Source organism: Ursus maritimus, unplaced genomic scaffold, assembly GCF_017311325.1.
Source record: "Ursus maritimus isolate PB19 unplaced genomic scaffold, ASM1731132v1 scaffold_9, whole genome shotgun sequence".
Classification (NCBI taxonomy): Eukaryota; Metazoa; Chordata; class Mammalia; order Carnivora; family Ursidae; genus Ursus; species Ursus maritimus.
In genome coordinates this window covers 67,525,659-67,545,346 of record NW_024427107.1, presented here as the reverse complement: position 1 = coordinate 67,545,346, position 19,688 = coordinate 67,525,659, and the positions used below count along the sequence as shown (strand labels likewise).

Genomic DNA, 19,688 nt, shown 5'->3' with positions numbered 1-19,688 from the left:
CCTCTGCCTGCCACTCCCCCTGGTTGTACTCTCTCTCTCTCTCTGTCAAATAAATAAATAAATAAAATCTTAAAAAACATATTCACTGGTTTAACCCATCCCTCGCTTTCCAGCAGGACCATACTAAAAAGGTTCTTCTTCCAGAAAGTTATAAGAGGGAGCCCCACTGTTGTTCTCAGGACACACTGCAGTGACTCCCAGCCCTGAATGCCCACCCTCTCTTTCCCGCTGTGATTCCATGAGCTCATGAGCTAAGCTCCTTAGCAAGCACAGGACAGCCATGATTTCCTCTTGTCCGGCACTTTCTCCGCAGCTTCCTTCTGACCTAACATTCTCCTGATGCAGCTGAAATGCATTTCCTCCGCAGCAGATATTTCTGAGCTCACCAGGTCACCCAGGAACACGATTGGGCAAGCCCAAGAGCACATAGCTGCTGAAGGGGTTTTGAGTTGAGGAAGGAAGGAACTAAAATTTGGTAAGAGCACTTATTAGGGGTCAAGTACTTTTCCCAATCTGATCCTCAACACTGAGTTTCAAGGGAAATATAATTAGGCCTCCTTCCGCCCCCAACCTTCTAAAAAAAAAAAAAATCAAGAGTAAACTGAGGCACAGTGAGTCTGGCAAGGTCACATAGTTACTAAGTGGTCAAATGTGGGTTGGCAACCCCGATTTTTTGTTCAGATGCCAGTGCATATGCCTGTTCTGTTGCTGACGTTCACAAATTACACTGTGTGTATTTTCATTATTTTCCTCCTTTGTTTCAAAGTGGGTGTGAAGTACCCTCTGGATATATATCACACCAANNGAAAGAGTAGGTAAAGAAATCAGGGTAAGAAAAATAAGAAAGAAAATAATGATAGGAAAAATCAATTGAAGGCAAGGACAGGGTTAGTACAGAAAGTAAGTGCTTTAAGTCTTATAGACTTGCTGTAGATGGACATTAATTTGGCTCTGAGCTTCCTAGCAGCCAAGGCAAGGAAAGAAATAGCACCAGTTAGTTTTTCCTAATGCCCCCAGAGCTGAAAAGAAAATAGATATATTAAAATTAAGATTATAATCTTTGTCTCCAAAAAGAAGATCTATCTTGGCCCTGAGACAGAAGAGAAGTTTCTCCTATGGAGTCTTAAAAAGGCAACTATGGTGAATCAGCGATCTTATTGACATACCCTGGCAGGGGCAAATTTTGGTTTAGATGTAAACACTGTTAATAAGTCAGGTGGGCAAAATGGTAACATGGTCTGTTGATGAACTGAGGGTTGAGTTAAATTACAACTGGAGTTAATTACATTTGTCAAAGACACAACGTGGGTTTTATCAGTCAAAGCAGAGTAGGTAATACTGTGGCACACACAACTCAAAAATCCTAGAGGTTTACCGCCCACTTATTGGGTGGCCTTGGACATGCAATTCAACCTGCCCAAACTTCCTCACAGGTAAGAGGCCGATTGCAAGAGAATGTACCCCAATGGGTGAATATAATTTAATATTCCATCATATATGTGGACATATCCGGTTGGGTCGGTAGTAAACACTCTCTAAGCCTCCATTTCTTTCTTTTTTTTTTTTAAGATTTTATTTATTTATTTGAGACAGAGACAGAGAGAGAGAGTGGGGAAGAGGCAGAGGGAGAGGAAGAAGCAGATGCCCCACTGAGCAGGGAGCCCACACACCCTGGGACTCTATCCCAGGACCCCAAGATCATGACCTGAGCTGAAGGCAGATGCATAACCGACTGAGCCACCCAGGTGCCCCTAAGCTTCCATTTCTTGTTTGCTGTCTCTGTCCTCTCCTTCCTCCTCCCTTGACCTGTGAAGGCCCTTTGGTATATTAGAAGAGGGTGACTCTGTTTTCATGTGAAGACATTGGCCAGCTATTAGATAAAGCTGTTGGGGGCACCGGCCATTCTGTGGAGACTCTCAGGGCTGGGGAGGACTTCACGTATCATCAAATCCATCTGCTGGTCTGGTATGTGACCATCAGCCTCCCGGTCATCGTCCCACTGGTCTGGTTCTCTCACCAACCAACCGGGATAGTCTCGGAAACCGGGTATTCCAGGCAAAAATAGGACCCTTAGTGCTTTCCTGAGTTTGCTTCTTCATGCTTTGCTCCCTACTCAGCTCTTGGCAGCTTCTGCCTGTCTCTTTCCTGTGTGCTTTGGGCTTGGCTGCTGCGTACCAAGGAAAGTTTAATTACCACTGACTTCCTGCCTGCCGGCCTCCCTGCCATTAGCTTGCGATACTCTTGTTGGCATCTCATCCGAAGCAGAGCCGATATCCTGAATAATGAGCTGGAGCTCCTGCCAGCTGGTGAGGTCACTGCTCCCACCCTGAACTTGATGGCCGAGAGCCTGGAATTCAGGTACCTGCTAGGTTGGGGCTGGATATAGAATGTGCTCCGTGGATCCTCATCGTCCCTTCCTTTTACGAGGTTAATTATTATTTTTCCAGCTTATGTAAAATGCTCTTCTCGGACCGCTTGAAGTCAGGCTTTCCAACCAAATTACCTCCCACAAACACATTTTATATGGAAATATGAGAGCCACGGGGGACTGTGGAAACAGGAAAACATGTGGGTTATACTTTTTTCATTAGAACGTGTTCAAAAATTTCTCATTCATTCATTCATTCATTCATTCATTCCTCCCATGGCTTTTATTGAGCATCTTGTATATGCCAGGCACTAAGCAGGTGCTGACGATAGAGTGGGGAACAACAAGAAGGACATGATCGTTGCGGTGCCTGGCTCACTCAATTGATTGAGCATTCGACTCTCGGTTTTGGCTCAGGTTGTGATCTCAGGGGCATGAGATGGAGCCCAACAGGGTCTGCTTGTCCCTCTCCCTCTGCTCCTCTCCTCCACTCTCTCAAATAAAACAAACAAATAAATAAATATTTTTTTAAAAAGGACATCATCTTTTTAAAAAAGATTTATTTATTTATTTGAGAGAGAGAGTGCACAAGCAGGGGGAGGGGCAGAGGGAGAAGCAGACTCCCCACTGAGCAGAGAGTCTGACTCAGGGCTCGATCTCGGGACCCCAGGATCACAATCTGAGCTGAAGACAGGCACTTAACCAACTGAGCCACCCAGGCGTCCCAAGAAGGATGTAATCTTTGTCTGCTAGGTATTTACAGCCTGAGAATGGCCATCATCTCAAAGAAGCTAACTGTTATGAAGGATCAGGCAGAAGAATGAGAGTTCAGGCCTCCTGACGCCCAGCCGCTCTGACTCTCCTTTGGCGGGCAATCGTCCAGGTCCCCCCAGCTTCTTCATTCTTTGGCATGCATTTAATCCTGTTGCCTCCTTCCAGATCTCCAAGCATTTTGCAAGGATTTAGATTTCAACAGCTCTAAAATCCGTTCTCTGGCAAGAATGAGGAATGCTGTAGTTGACTTTTACCTCAGGCACAGGGATGCAAAGATGAATAAATCCAGTCCCTGTTTGCAGGAGCTTGAAATCTGGAAGCGAAAACTACAATTGACTGTGGTCAGTGCAGAGAAAGGTCAGCTCAGCCCCGGGCTTCCCTACCCGGGGCAGAGACATCAGCATTGAAATGTGGTATGATTTTAGGCAGTGGACACTTTTTAACAGGGGTAATATGTCTATATATTTTTCATATGAGAAAGAAATATAAACAACACCTCAACCCCATGTGAAATGTTTCTGTTTTCATTCGCTCATTCAACAAGTGTGTGGTGATGGTGACTCTGCGTCTGGCATTCTAGCCTCCGAGTGTCCAGAAATGAACAAACAGCTAAAAATCCCTGGCCCCCTAGATTTTATATTAAATCCAAATAAATTTAAAAAATTAAAAAAAATCCTAATAAATTATTTGAATGTAACAAATGAGAAGATTTAAAGAAAGAAATCTACAGATAAGCCAGCTTTGCCCCTTCCTGGATGAGCAACCTCAGACCAGTTCCTCAACCTTTCTGTGCCTCAGTTTTCTTATCTGAAAAATAGGGGTACTAATTATATCCTGCTCACTAACATTGTTCTGACCCTCGTGTGAGCAGACGAAGTGAAATGCGCACAGTGCCTGGAACATAATAAGCCAGGTGTACCTGTTTGTTCTTTCTTTTTTTTTTAAGGACCGGATACACATTTTGAGGATGAAGTGATGACTCAGTTCTGGAAAGCCAGGCCTAGGACATCTTCCCAAGTGCCTGGAGAGGTTGTGAAGATTCATACTTTCCAGGTTCTACCTTAGAGACCCCAACTTAGTAGACGGGAGGCAAAGCCCAGGTGTTAAAGCCCATCCCCCCACCATGCCCTCCCCTGCTACCATGAGAGGGAACCATCTGGGTCTGCTTTGGGGTTCAGACAAGGACTCCTCCTTCTAGGGTGGGTGGGGTGGGGAAATGCCTTCCTGGCTGTTATGGTAGCTTGAAGGACAAATTCACCAGCAAGCAAGCAGTTGTATTCAGGGGGATGTTTCGACAGAGGGACAGCAGGTGCAGAGGGGCGGGAGAGAGCAGGTTCAACTCAAAAAGCTGCAAGTCTCTGAGCAGGATTCAAGTGTCCAGGATGTGAGGCTGCCGGCTGACTCTGATTTGAAGATACGCTGTGGCTTCTTGTCCCCAGCCCACGGAGCGTGCTGAATCAAGCTCAGTGGAAATCTGCCAACAAGGAGTTTTTTTCAAACTGTGAGAAGTTTGCATTTTAGGGCTTAAGCTATTGCACGCAGAAGCCCAAAGCAGCTGCTATGAGAAAAACTGATTCCAAGAGAATCTTTGGTAATGATCTGCAGTCTGTCACTCTGTCCGTAGGGTTCCCTTTTACCAGCAACCCCACTCCCCTAGTGACTTCAGAGGAGCTGGAAACTGTGAAGAATCTGTTTAACTCCTTCAAGAAAACAACAGATACGCTCCGTGGTCTCATACATTTTCAGGAAGCTTGGTTGGGAGGCAGTTTGAAGGCATAAAATACCTAAGGTCACTTAGGACCCTGGGAAGCGACGTCGTTGCTCAAGACCTCAGTGTTCTCCTCTGTCCAGTGGGTATCATGTCAAGAAGGAGCGACTTGATGCGTGTGCCGTGTGCAACACACGCGTCTGGCAGCCAGTGAAAGCTCCATTAAGTGACAACAGCCTGTTAATTTTTAATCAGAAAAAGTGAACCAGCGTCCAGAAACTAAAGAAAGAGGAAGACACGGGCTGCGATTGCAATGGGGAAACTTTTCACTTGGGACTTGTGGAGAAAAAAATCGGAAGGGTGTGTAGCCAAAAGCCAAGGCTATTTGACTAAGGGCTGAAAATGTAGTGTGGCTTTCTGGACGCTGCTAATGGCATTGCACCCTAAATGCCAGAATAGAGAAATGCCTGGGTGGGGTGAGGAAGCTTAGAGATCCTCACCCCTGGAATAGGGGTGCGCGCACGATCACACATGCCTCCCCTCCCCCCACCAGCCCTTTGTGGCTGGCAGGAGGAAGGAAAGAGGAAAGGAGGCTTGGGTGGGTGGGGAGCCTGAAAAGACAGCCATGAAAAAGGGAAGGAAGGGGGCTAGGGAGTGGTTTGCTGTTTAGAAGGCCAGAGTCGAGAGAAAACCACCTCTTTTGGGTTGAGCTCATGGCTACCCTGCGTCCAACCAGGATTATGAGGGTCTACTGCGTGCACTCCCCAGTTTAGGCACTGAGAGGGGTGTGGATCTGTGCCCCGAACCCGGTCCTGGAGGTGCCTACTCACCCGCACTGGGCTGAAGAGTGTCTCCCTGGAATTCGTGTCCACCGGGAACCTCAGATGCGACCCTGCTTGGAAATAACGTCTTTGCAGACGTGCTTAGTGAGGACGAGGTCTTGCTGGTTTAGGGTGGACCTTAAATCTAATGACTGGTGTCTTTATAATAAGAGGAGAGGAGACACAGAAACATATACAAATACAGGGAAGAAGGCCGTGTGAAGACAGAGTCAGAGACCAGAGCGATGAACCTACAAGCCAAAGGATGCCAAGGATGGGCGGTGTTCACTAGAACTAGGAAGAGGTGAAGAAGAGGCGTCCACGGAGCCGTCAGAGGGAGCATGGCCCTGTGGACATCTGCGAGAAAAAAACCCTGTTGTTGTAAGCCACCCTTTTGGGGCCACAGCAGCCCAAGGAAACTATATACGATGGAAGAGAAAATCAGAATGTAGGTACTCCCCCTTTTGCAAGGCATCCTGTCAATAGAAACCTGTGCACATCAGGGTCGGGCCCTCACTTTACGTGTTCAGTGCTCACTGATGTCTGGTTTCAGTTCAGACTGACCTCTAGTTCCAATTGACATGGAACCACTCAAGCCTGTGCAGAACTCCCCCACACACACACCCCTGCAAAGGCACAAGCAGTTTATAATAGAGAGAAAATGAATAAAGCACAGCCCCCAGTGAGTAACAGAAGACCTCAAGGCTGCGAACCACATTTGGTTAGTCAGGAAGGGCTTCGGGGCGCGTGGGGGGCTCAGTCGGTGAAGCTTCTGCCTTCGGCTCGGGTCATGATCCTGGGGTCCTGGGATCGGCCCCACATCAGCTCCCTGCTCAGCGAGGAGGCTGCTTTCTCCCTCTCCCTCTGCTGCTCCCCCTGCTTGTGCTCGCTCTCTTGCTGTCAAATAAATAAATAAAGCCCTTTAAAAAAAAAGTCTATGTAAGTCCTTAAAAAAAAAAAAATCAGGAAGGGCTTCCCGGTATGAGCAAGTGTTGGCTGCAGTTTTGAAAGACTGGAGGAACACGGGCCCTCAGAAATGTCACAGGGGAAATGATGGGTGCCTCCAGGCTTTCTTCCAGGGTTCCAATTCCGACAGGACCACATATTTGCTCTGAGGTCTCAGTCTGCCTGAGGCTCTGTTTTCTCACCTGAGATCCTAACCCCCAGTGTGCCTGCAAACACCAGACCAGATCTTTCACAGCAGCCCCTCCCACTCTCAAAGGTGTCCTGGTTTGTATTAAAAAAAAAAAAAAAAAAAAAAAGAGCACCGGGATGGTTTTTATTTTCTGTTTTTCTAATGTGAAATTGTATCATTACATACGCTTTTCAAGCAACAATTTCCCCGGAGATTCTGATACTCAGCTTTGCTACCTGAGTGAGGGTTCCTTGAGTGAGAACCACTTGAGCAGGGAGTATCTGAGTTTTTTTCCGACAATTCAGCCTAAGACTTTAGAGCAAGACCTCTGAAGCTGGACTGACGTGGGTTTGTATCTAAGGCCAATGACCTGCTAGCTATGTGACCTTGGCAATGCATTTACCACAGCCCCACTCCCCCATCTCTGAGGGCCAGTTTTTTCCTTAATGCAATGGAGCTAATTATACTGTAATATTAAAAATATTAATAATATTTTGCCCTAATTAATGATTGCACATATTAATAGTAATATGCACTAATAATAGTGCAATAGATCTCAATACTCCATAGAATTGCTGGTTTGATTAAACGGTACATATAAAACCCTTAGCACAATACCTGTCACAAAACAACGATTTCTTAAATGGGAGGGCTTTTTTTTTCTTTTTCTTTTTCAATGAGAGTTTAAAAAAAAAATCTAAGAATTATGCTTTAGTTGTGCAGGGTTTATTTGGGTTTGACAGGAGGAAGTACTTCTAGACAGTCAGAGCAGAGACGCCACAATATCCAGACGGCCAGCTATCAGCTGTGTCGTAGACCTAAAGCCCGGTACAAATTATCCCTAATTGTAGATAATCGAAGAACAAAATATGCAGCCGATGAGACAATGAGACGCGACACAGAAGATGTTACTGCCTGGGATTTGATTCTATTTCTACCTTGTTATGGCTTTCAGCTTGCTGCCTCTTTGCCATTTTCTTTTTCTTTTTTTCTTTTCTTTGGAAGGTTATTGTTGTCTTGCCCAGATCAAGGCAGCACAATATTGTGGGGAAAATTTGAGGAATGCTCCGTCACTCAGAGCTTTTTAGTTATAAGGAACAAAAAATTCTAATGACTAGCTGAATCCTAAACAGAATTTTCCAGAAGGACATTGGAGAGCTCCCAGGACTGACAGGGACGTGGAAACAGGGTTGACACAGTCTTGGCTGGGGGAATGCCAAGAGTCTAGAGAGCCAGACAATTTGTTCTCTCCAGGGACAGCGACCAGAAAGAATGGGCTCCCACCTCTACGTTCTTTTCTTGGGTCATTCCAGTCAAGACTCAAAGTCCTGCAGGGTCCAGGGAGAAAAAGTCTGGCTGGTCTCCCCTGGGCACCTCTATGGCTAGGAGAAGCCTGCCTCTCCCCCTGAGACTCCCAAGACAGCCCACATTGGGTAAGAGGAGATTCCAAAAGGAGGTGGGGATGCCACAGGGGCTTTTAAAAGTGGGCCTAAGACACTCAGTCTGCCATCCCCACCTGCTCCTGAATGTCTGTGTGCTCTGTCCACAGCCCTTCTCCTGGCTGGACCTCAACTTTCTCATCCGGTCAGCTCACGTGATATTTGGGGGCTTATCCTTCCAGAATAGTCTCTGACCCCAGCAGCTCGGGTCACCCTTCTCTTCATGTTTAAACCTTCTGCCCTGATGGTCATGAGTGACCGACTAGTCAGAGACCAGTTTCTGAAGGGCTGACCGCAGATAGGAAGACTGTGGGCTAAATTCTGGAGCAAGCACAGCTATTTTTCTAATTTACTTCGGAAGAGGTAGCAGTCTCGGTGCTTGGGAGGGAGAATTGTGAGCTTGAGAAGAGGGGGGGGGGTGCCAGGCTCCTAGACAGACAACCTCGGGAGGCCTGTCTGGCCTGTGTAATCTGATGATGGTCAGGGGATGAGACGAAAAGTTCAGGTTCAACTATGTGCCATAGACTTTGGGGTTGCTCCCACACCTTGAGGAAGGCTCCGCAGTGCTCATCTCGGAGCCTTCCGGTGTCACAGGGGGACCTTTGTTAAAACTTCAAAGCACCTGAAACAGCCTTAAAAATAGACTGGCCCAGGCCATTGTGGGTTTTGAGGCCTTAGGACTTTCTGAAGGATTGTGGCAATGAGATATGGTGGGTGAGGAACTGGGCCGGGGAGTGGAGCAGACCTGGGCTTGAACGTCCCCTCTTCCACCTCGTCACTCGGGACCCTTGAGTGATTTATTTGATTTGTCTCAGAGTCTTTTTTCTCATCTGTAAAATGGGAATAATCCTAGTTTCCTAGTCACATGGTTGTGAAGATTCAAGAAGAAAAATCATGCATAGTGTTTTGCACAGTACTGGGCTCATAGAAAATACTTGATAAGTGTTAGTGTTGTTACTATTTTTGTTATTATTGTTATGTCCCAGTTGGAAAGAACTTAATATTTATGGTTACCTGGTCTAGGCTTACTGATCCGTGTTACAGACAAAGGTACGAAATACGAAGGGTACAGATAATGGCGGTACAGAAAGTCAGTGCTATGACTTGACCACGACCCAAGGCTATGGGGATGGTGTCACCACGACCAGAAGATCCAACAAACATGGTGGGAATGATGTGAACTCCTCCACTGCAGTCTGTCCACAGACAATAGTCCACAAGTGCCTTCATGAGGCTCCTGGGTGATCTGGCTTGGGACCCACCCCTTGGGCTTCATCCAAGCATGTTCTCCTTGTGCTATCTGCTCTTTCTGTTCTAGTTTGCTCTGGGTTCCCTGTGCATGTCTTCCCCTCTCCCACTGTAGGGTCCCAGAATATTTGGACTGACTAACCCATTCCCACCCTCCATGTCTTGGCTGAACAAGTTCCCTGAAGCCCTAGGCTGTTAGACAACCCCCTAACACTCTGTTCTTCTCACGGCTTTGGGTGCTTAAATTTATTTACTTAATTACTTGTACTAAATTTACAGCCAGAGTAAGAAGAGCCGCTAAATTCTTGTAGGTTGGAGAATGATCCGGTCAGCCATCTTTGGAAGACCATTCGTGGGCCTTTGAGGAGATCAGACTAGAGGCGGTGAGAAGTACTAGAGACCCAGACAAAGGATGATCGTGGGTGAAAGAAGGTGGTAGCAGCCGCAAGGAGCCGAGAGGTATTTCGGAGACGGGATCTAAAGGACCTGGTGACACATTGAAATGGAGGATAAGAAAGGGGAAGAGGGAGAGGACATTCTCCCTTACTGAATCTGAGCTACACCGTTTCTCATAAAGTACCTCTGTTAATTCTCCCAAAAGCCTTGGCAGGGAGGCTACACACCCCTGGCCACCTCTTTATTTTCTTTTCCCCCTGACAATTGGGAAAGTCAGGCTCAGAGTGGCAGAGTCATCCGGCTTGGGTCACACAGCCAGCTGGTGGCACAGCCAGACTGAAACTCAGGTCTGGGAGACTTCAGAAGCGAGGTTCCTTCAGCTCTGACATTAGTCCCCAAACCTACTTGTTCCTTCCTGTCACTTGTGAACTTAGAAAAAAATATGGGATCCTAGGCCCCCCACTCTGGACATTCTGGTTTCGTAGCTCTGAGATGGATTCTGGGAATCTTTATTTTTTAAAAAAGATCTTCACTCAATTCTGAGAGTCAGTCGGGGTTTTGAAAACACCTGGGCTCTTCCATGCAGGTCCGAGGAGCTTAGCACCGCAATTATCCCGTGAGTCAATCTGGGGAACACCTGCTCTTTCTGTGGGCCTGTCTTTTCCTTTTTTTTTTTTTTTTAAAGATTTTATTTATTTATTTGACAGAGAGACAGCCAGCGAGAGAGGGAACGCGAGCAGGGGAGTTGGAGAGGAAGAAGCAGGCTCCTAGCCGAGGAGCCTGATGTCTTTTCGTTTTAGGGATTGCCTTTCCTCCTGCTGGATAGGGCTGTCAGTCAAAGCTCTACCACAGAAAGGGGGCTGGGAACTAAGCTGATCCACCAGCCTCAGGGTGGGCATGTGATCCCAGCAGACCAGTCAGAATCCCTTCCGAGGATGCTGGCAGCCATCCTTGCCCCAGGTAGGGTGGGGAGCTCCTGACTGAGATGAGGGTGTGGAAAGAACCCTTAAGCTACTGTTTGAGCCCCTAGATCCCGCCACCCCTGGGCGTTTTCAGTTGCATAAGCTAATGTGTACTTTTTTGTCTTTGCTCTGCTTTATTATTTTTTTTCATTTGCCAATTGAAGCTTACTGGTTTATGCTGCTGGTAACATAGAGATCCCGACTGATAGACTCAGAGAAGCTATCGCTGAGGCTCCTGCTGTCCACAATGAATTACGTAGACCTCAGAGGGAGAATCCATTTAGTATGAGCTGAGCACAAAGCATAGGGTTGATCAGAGTGAAAAAGATGGATGACCCCAGGAAGTAGAAACTTAAAATGTATAGCAAATGCATGCTTGCATTCAGTCATGTGTCGATCCACTCACTCATTCACTCAACACAATTTTATGTATTAGACCTGTGCCTACCGTGCGGGGTACAATGATAGGGGAGAACATCAGAGACCCGTTCTCTAGGAGTTCAGAGCTTAGCAAGAAAGAAAGAGAAGGAAACAGGTGATTTCTAATCCAGGTGAACATGGCCTGTGAGAGAGCAAGAGCGGAGAGCTCTGGGAGCCCGGAGGAGGAGACCTGGGCTGGGCTCTGCCATCCGCTCCCTGAAGGAATCACTGTCTGCAGGAGTGGCCCTCTCTGGAATGCATCCCCCTCACCTTAGCTCCCCCGCATTCAAAGGCTGAGGGGCTTTGGAATTCCAGGCGATTGGTATCCGCTGATAAAGAGGGAAGCGGCCCTTCAGGTGGCAATGGCTGGCTTCATCCCCCTTCCTCCTGTATCTTCAACCCTCCCCCTTTCAGCTCTGCCCCATCAGCATACAACTGAATTCTCTCTTGCACCTCCAATAAGATAAAGTTGGAAGCCACTCCAGCCGGTCAAACCAAATACAAATCCTGTCTTCAGGATATAGCCATCTCTTTCCTTATCCTCACAGCTACCCATTTGAAAAGGTTAGTGAGAAACATTTCCCCTTTGCTTTAAAATGGCTCTTCACGGGCCCCTGGGGGGCTCAGTTGGTTTGCGTCTGCTTTGGGCTCAGGTCATAATCTCAGGGTCCTGGGGAGAGGTCCCTGCTCAACGGGGAGTCTGTGTCTCTCTCTCCCTCTGCCCCTACCCCCTGCTAGTGCTCTCTTGCTCTCTCTCTCAAATAAATAAAATCTTAAATTAAATAAATAACATGGCTCTTCATTCGGCCATTCGTGAAGGAATTGTTGAGTCCCTGTTTGATGCCAGACGTTTATGTTGGCGCTGAGCGAGGATTTGTTGGTGAACCCATGTGGTTCCATTTCTCGGAGCAGGACAAGTGATGACCATGCAGAGTGAGAACTGTTTGGACATGTAATCCAAGCCTCCTAAGGAACCTTGTCTCAGCGGTCAGAGAATACTAGAAGGTGAGCAATGAAGGATGAGTAAAACATCAGCCCTGTAGGCTCAGGTTTGGAGGATTGGGTGGGTGGTGGGTCACCAGTGTTTTGAGCAGAGGGGACAAAGTGTCTGAAAAACCTCACAGGACGTAGGGAAACCGGAGTGATGAGGAGTCCTCCATACCAGTGTGTGGAGGACCTTGTAGGTGTCAAACAGCTTTGGACTTCATCTGAACAGTCGCGGGAACCCCCTGAGGGGGTTTAAGCAGGGGAGAAGCCTATTCATATTTGTGATTTTGAAAAATCACTGGGGTGGCAGTGACGGGGAAGGCAGTGGTTCTCCAACTTTCTCAAGCCCCAGAAGGCTTGTTAGCACACACTTTCCTGGGGCCCGTCTCCTGGGGTGCTAATTCAGGGGGCTACGTGTTTCCACTGGTAACAAATTCATGGGTGATGTTGATACCAATGGTCTAGGCATCACACTTTGGGAACTCCTGGAGAAGGTACTGCAGGAGGGCAGGATGTGGGGGAAAGGAGTGGGCAGTTGTTTGAAGTGGTCAATGGAATGAAGGGCATGAAGAAGGGGGAGGATCCTGGGGAGGAGACGTGGCCGAGAAGATGCCTCCATGTTGCGAAGTCTAATGGACCATTCTCTGCACATCCCAATGCATGTCTTTCTGCTTTTACAGAGGGCTTCCTCCTGGCTTCATTGACACCATTTTCCTCCACCTTCCCTCCATTCCTCTGATGACTCTTCTCCTTTGTTCCTCTTTCAGCATTTCTTGACCTCCAGCCTTGCTTCCATTTTCCCTGGCGGGAAGGGGTGGGGTCTTCAGCAGAGAGCTTCAACTCCATCTTGCTCTAAAAGTGTTTGTACAATCACTTAGTCTGATTACCAGTTTTCTTTGTTCTCTACCAGCCCACAGGTGACTCAGGGCCAGGACCTTATCTCTGCATCTCTTCCCACCAGCGGCACAGTGCTGCGGGCACACAGTAGGTGCTTAATAAATATTGATGAACAAATGAATAATTCCTGCTGTCACCATTTTGCCTGTTTTGTGACTGAAGGCAAGTTACTTCATCTCTCAAAATTTTCATCTCTTGAGGTATAAAGTGGGGATTAGAAATAGAATTCATCTCCTAAGTAAGGTAATGCATGTGAAGTGTTTGGCACGCAGTAAACATTAACTATTGTTGTTGTATTTATTGTTGGTACTTGTGTGCCTTTGGGAGAGGTATTGAACTTGTCTAAACTTCAGTGTTGTCACATTTGACAATCACTCTCCAGCTGGGCTGTTGTGAGGGTCTGTGAGATGGAGGGTTTGGCAGACAGTAGGTATGTAAGAAAGGTTAATTCTCTCTCCCCAAGCTCCCCCTTTCCCCACCCCCAGAGACCCCTGGCTTGGGCTTGTTTTATCTCTTGATCGGCTGATGGGGTGACAATGGGAAGAAAGTGTTGGGGTTTGTGGCTGAGCTCCCAAGCATTGTTTAAAAACAAAGAACATTCCTTTTAACCTCAGAGGATCTACATCCCATTAACACTGGTGCCCCTCAACTGTGTCTTCTTAGCGCAGACTAATATTGAAAGAAATAAAATTAAAACCAAAATGTGACATCAACTCAAGAGTCATTGAGAGTCACCTCCAACCATTTAGGCAAAGCAAATATTTTGGGGGGTTTCTTCTAAATTTGGAATTAGTCTAAATTCTCTCCTGAAGAATCTAGACCAGAGAAAGGTTATTGCTACAGTCTTAGTGGTGGGTGTAAAGTCTTCTTAGTTTTTTTTTTTTTTTAATGCGTCTCTGTTCTCATCCTATTAGCTTGTTTTTACCCTCCTTCTCCTTTGAAATAGGCCTGTAATGGTCTATAACCTTAAACGAGGAGTCTTCTGATCGTGTTGTGGGATACCCTTCAACATTAGCCTAAGGATTATTTATGTTGGGAGGAAATGCATCAGGGGCCCCTAGTGTGTGTGCTAAAAAATTATTATTGCCTGAGCCAATCATAAGCTATTACAAACAAGCCACAGAAAACCCCCTAACTCTTGTTGTCCTCTTTCCCAAGCTTTGTGCCAGATTTTGTCTTAAAGACCAGCAGAGAGAACTCTACTTAGGCTGGGATTTTGAAAACTTTGTTCATTTAAAAATGTGATTGTTTTTATATTGTGGATCTCCTTTGTTGCTTCCAAATGGCAGCATTGAAATCACACTTCCTTCCTCTTTTTACATTCCGTCCCTAGACAAAATCATCCCCAGATCCCCCTGGGGTTAGTCATTAATTCCTGGACAGCATCCTGGGTAAGAGGCATAGTCCGTGGTAGTTCATTCCTTCCCGTATGTTCTTGACCAAATTGCAAGCTCCTCCCCTCCATCTCCAATTCCTGATTATGGTTATCTACAAAGTAGATCAAACAATGGCACAGACCCTGGGGACTCCCTGGGTTGGCTCTGAGAGCCAATTTGTGTTGGGGTCAAGATCAGCCTGACTTTTTGGAAAGAAGTTGGCATCTGCTCTGTTTTCTGACCTCACTCTTGCTTCATAAACCTGAGGGGGGGGTTGGCTAATTGGTAGTTGGAATGGCTCCCTTCCATCCCCACAGCCAAGCCCTGCATCCCTAAGTTGTTTCCTGATTATTCGGAATGGGGAATTGTTTTCCCAATGAGGAACCCTCTCTCCTATTCTGCTGGCTTGCCTGGACTTAGTGATCAAATTAACACCTTCCTTGTTCTCAAGTGAGTCACTCCAGAGCCGCACTCCAGCCACAAAGGGGCAAAGAGTGAATCTTTTAAGATCGCCCCCGCTTTTTAACACTTTGAACTATTCAACTTCTGTGGATTCTATCTCCCTTTGAATTTAGGGTATAGGGCGTGACTACATGGAACTACTAGGGTGGGACATGAGATCCAAAATAAAGGATCCAGAAAAAGACATTAAGGGCTTGAGTAAATTATTCTAGAGTTCAGGACCAAAGACAGTAATTATTTATCGATGTATGGGTGATGGTTGGTGCTGGCGTTGGTGGTGGATTAAAGTTCTAAAAAAGGGTACCGGATCTGAAGATCTACTCTGAGGCTGGAACAATGAGATAATTAGAGCAGTGAGAGTAACTTCCATTTGCCTGTGTAATGTTCTCCTTTCCGGTTCAGACCCTGGGTTTGCAAAGGCTTATAATTAATGTCTACATTCAAAAATGCCTTTTCATGTTCTAATGATGACCATGTGTCATGAGTGTCCATGTGTCAAAGAGGTTGGAAGGAAGGGGAGTTTGTAGTTTCCAAAATAATGACTCATGTGACAAAGAGTAAGTATGTTTTATTTAGTGATCCAAGCAGTAGCCTTCGGAACTGGCTGCTTCCCAGGAGCAACCGGGTGAATCGCATTTAACAAATGGCTAAGGTAGGAGTCAATGACTTGTGGGTTTCTCAAAGAGAAAGAAAACGTGAAACAATGAACAACAAAATAACAAAATGAAATGAAACAAACAAAAGGGGAATTGATGTCCTACAGGGCTTAAATGTTGAGATTTACGGCAGTAACCTGCTAGATTGGTTGGCTTGTGAGCGACCAGTTTATTCCCACTGGCTTGTTGGCAGGGCGTTCTAGTACAGGTTGAGTGGACTGCCTGGGTTTGCATCCTGGCTCTACTGTTCATCATCAGAGGGCTTTGGGCACCTGGCTGAGTCTTTCTGTGCCTCAGTTTCCCCTTCTATTGTAGGCTGATTTCCTTCATCGGGTTGCTGTGGAATTATTACAGGGAAAATGCTTCTAAGAATGCCTGACACACAAACGGGTTCGTATTGTTATTGAGTTGGTCCATCAGACCCCAAACCGAAAGTATTCCTGACCTCAGCACTTTAGACCCAGGAGGAACTAAGGCATGACAGCAAAGTGTTAGGTATTTTTCAATGGAACAGGGACCTTAGGTTCAGCCTTTTACTGTGTGATCCCAGAGAAGTTACGAAAGCCCTGAGCCTCTATATTTCATTTTTTGTGAAACAGGGTTAGTAACTTGCCTCCTGGAGCACCATTGAGACTTGGGAGATAATCCTTGTAAAGGGCCTAGCACCTGGTAATAGCAGTCAAGCAGCGGGGGAGTAGCATGGGTTAACCCAACTAGAGTTTCTTCTTCATCTTTCTCCCACCCCCAGCCCTTACCCCCTTTGTATACTTAACTTATCTCTAACCTCTGGTATCCCTTTGCCTCCTCACCAGCCTACTGCCTGTTCATTCTTTCACGTAGCGACTCTGGCCCTATCACAAATATCCAGGAAGCATCTTATAACCCTGAGAAAATAAAGACCTTTAGGCCCCCGACCCATTTTAACAAAGAAAAGCCCTTGCCCTTTTTGAAATAACTTCTTTTCCCATCTTTGTAAACGGATTCCCTTGAGGGCCAAATTCTGTGAATCGGAATTGATGAAAAGAGAATGGAAAGGAAAAAAAAAAGGCAAGAAAAGAAACAAAACACTCACAACTTAAGATTTGGCTCAATTATATATTTGCCAGGTATTTTATTTTTTCTAAAAACAATAGAAAAAATCAACTTTAAAAAGGAAAATGTACTTAAATAAAAAAAATTATGGTTTATAATACATGGTTTGAATTCTTGTATAACTGCTATAAACGTTTTATTAAAGCTATTTACATTTAATGGCCATATTTACATGGGAAAATGGGGTAAACTTTACGATTTTTTAAAAACAATTCTTAAATACAAATCTGTTAAAGGAAAAAAAAAAAAGATGGCAAGCATAAAAAAAAGTTCTTTTATGCCCAAAGTTCTATTTGAGGCAGTTTACATCATGGCTAAACCTTTCAATCCTAAGATCTAGCCTAGGTTGTGAGGTTGCATTTGAACATGCATTTGAAAACAGTTCAGATATGAGGAATTGCTACAGTTCTGTCAGAAGGAACCTTTTTCCTTACTTTCTCTTAGTAACAAATGAGAATTCATGACCAATTCCAGTTCCTCCCTCCAATAGGTGGACTTAGGCACCAGAGTTCCTTAGCTGTTCAAGTTTGTGTTTCAACTGTTCTCGCCGCTTCCGCAACAAGTCCTTTTCTGAGATGAGCTTCTGCTCCTCTGTTTGGACGGACAGGATGTACGCGGTGGCTTTTTTAAGGATGACAACCTTGGGGGCCTTTTCATTGTTTTCCAACTCCGGGATCTGGTCACGCAGGGCAAAAAAGCTCCGTTTCAGCTCGTTTCTCCTCTGGCGTTCTAAGACGTTGTGTGTCCGCCTCTTGTCGTTCTCCTCTGTGTCCGAAGACCTGGGGCTGGCGCATTTACGGTTGTTGCTGATTTGTTTCAGGACCCTGCCACTGTCCAACTTAGCCCTCTTGGCGGCCGGATAGTCCTTCCTGGTGGAGGGGGGCGCTGCGTAATTGTGCTGATGGGTGGACACATGGCATCTTTTAAGGACCAGCGGGCTATGAGGTGGTTTGCTGTGGCTTCCCGACGACGGTGACCCCGATTCTGACCTTTTGGCAGGGGGCTGCCTTTTTTCCACAGAAACAACATCAATTTCTTCTTCGTCCTCTTGTTCTTCCTCTTTAAGAAAGGAAATAGAAAACCACCCGGTTAGCCACGTTTCCTTAAAGCAATCAATGACCAGATTAAATGAATGCTGTGTAAATATAAGGCATTATTATATGAGAAAGAGCCCTGGCACCAAGTTATCCCCAGAGAACAAACTGGCCAATCCACCCTGCTCTTCTGGCCACAAAGGCCCCAAGTCAGAAAGGGAGAATGACAGCTAGGTTTACAGCACAGACAAGAAAATTACAATTCACCAGGATAAAACGTTGATGCCAATTCTTACCTAAGACTTAATGAGGCTTTGGACACACCCAAAGCAAAGCACATTCCCAAGCACCTCCTACTTTTAAGGGATTCTACCAAGAACCTTCAGGTGTTGCAAATGATAGCTCCAAATCTCTTGGTAGGACTTTAGCAACTCCCTATTTTACTGGAAGTGCAAAAAGAAAAAAAAAAAATTCTTGCGGCTTTGCCAAAAGTTGTAGGGGTGAGGGAAGGAAAAAAGTCCAATTTTGGCAAAGATTTGCTTTTAAGTGTTTAACACAGGCTGAACAGATCCCAGCTCCTCAAGCCATCAGCTCCTAAGACACCTTCACTAGTTCCCGGGGCCCCGAGGGGAAGCTCCTCTTTTTTTGTGGATCTGTGGTCCACGAAATCCCAACAGCTTCTCTCTCAGAAGGGAAGAGAGAGGCAATTCATTCACTGTCACAGAGATCAATTATCTCTTATCCCCCTTCACACACACCCCCCACCCCCCACCCCGGGGCAATTAAAATGCTTCAGAAAAGTAAGAGGGAGTGGATTGAGTTGCAAGATAAGCCAGAAGATTTAAAAACCCAAATGAAATTCCTAAGGGGAGGGAGGGAGAGGAGGGGGCTGGCCACCGGGGCAGTCTTCGAAGGGATGGGAAGGGAATCCTAAAGCCCAGTGTTCCGGGATGATGAGCTCCCAAGATCCTTCCAAATCTAACATTTCCCTTCCCAAATCTGAGAAAAGAAAAAAGGCTGGGTCAACTGAAGTGGCCAGTTGAATGAGCCGCCCGAGGAAAAATCGTGAAGAGACCCAGTCGCCCCCTTTGACAGGCCGGGAGGGGCTCCGCTTACCCGAGTCGCTGCTGGTGGTGGGCGGTGTCTCCTCGTGGAGCGCCAGGGGCTCGGGGCTGGCCCGCGGGGAGGACTCGGCCGAGGAGAGCAGAGAGTCCGAGGACGGGGAGAAGGCGGTGGAGTCCGGGGAGGCGCAGGGCTTGGGCGAGCTGCTGTCGTTGAGCGGGTAGGGGAAGACCACGGACGGGTCGATGCACTCGGAGGCGGCGGCGCTCAGGTCCTGTAGGTACAGGCTGGAGGTGGAGCAGCCGCCGGGCCCGCGGGCGGGGCTCGGGCTGCTGCTGTCTTTGCGCGCAGCCTGGTAGGAGGCCAGCTTCTCGGAGACGAGCTTGGCGGCGGCCGAGAAGCCGCTCCACATGCAGTCCTGGATGATGATGTTTTTGATGAAGGTCTCGTCGTCCGGGTCGCAGATGAAGCTCTGGTTCACCATGTCCCCTCCCAGCAGCTCGGTCACCATCTCCAACTGGTCGGCCGTGGAAAAGCTGCCGCCGCCGCCGTCGTCGTCCCCCCTGGGGGAGAAGGACGCGACTGCAACGTAGGAGGGCGAGCAGAGCCCCGAGCGGCGGCTCGGGGACAGCGGCGGGGTGGGCAGCAGCTCGAATTTCTTCCAGATATCCTCGCTGGGCGCCGGCGGCTGCAGCTCGCTCTGCTGCTGCTGCTGGTAGAAGTTCTCCTCCTCGTCGCAGTAGAAATAAGGCTGTACCGAGTCGTAGTCGAGGTCATAGTTCCTGTTGGCGAAGCTGACGTTCAGGGGCATCGCGGCAGCCTGCTGAGGGGGGCACACAAAAGGGGGGGGG

General features: G+C 47.0%; 1 protein-coding gene across 6 annotated transcripts in view; it reads right to left on the bottom strand.

Annotated features, from left to right (window-relative positions):
• Positions 1 to 16,730: 16,730 nt before the first annotated feature.
• MYC (MYC proto-oncogene, bHLH transcription factor) overlaps positions 16,731 to 19,688 on the bottom strand; it is a 6,281-nt gene continuing 3,323 nt past the window's right edge. For 5 of the 6 annotated variants that reach the window (XM_040625989.1, XM_040625988.1, XM_040625990.1 and 2 more), the window contains exon 3: positions 16,731 to 17,800. In XM_040625989.1, the coding sequence (XP_040481923.1) occupies positions 17,238 to 17,800 (563 nt within the window). In that variant the 3' untranslated portion in view covers positions 16,731 to 17,237. Of the gene's footprint in view, positions 17,801 to 18,891; positions 19,683 to 19,688 lie in introns of those variants that run through there. The other variant, XM_040625987.1, reaches the window with a different exon arrangement.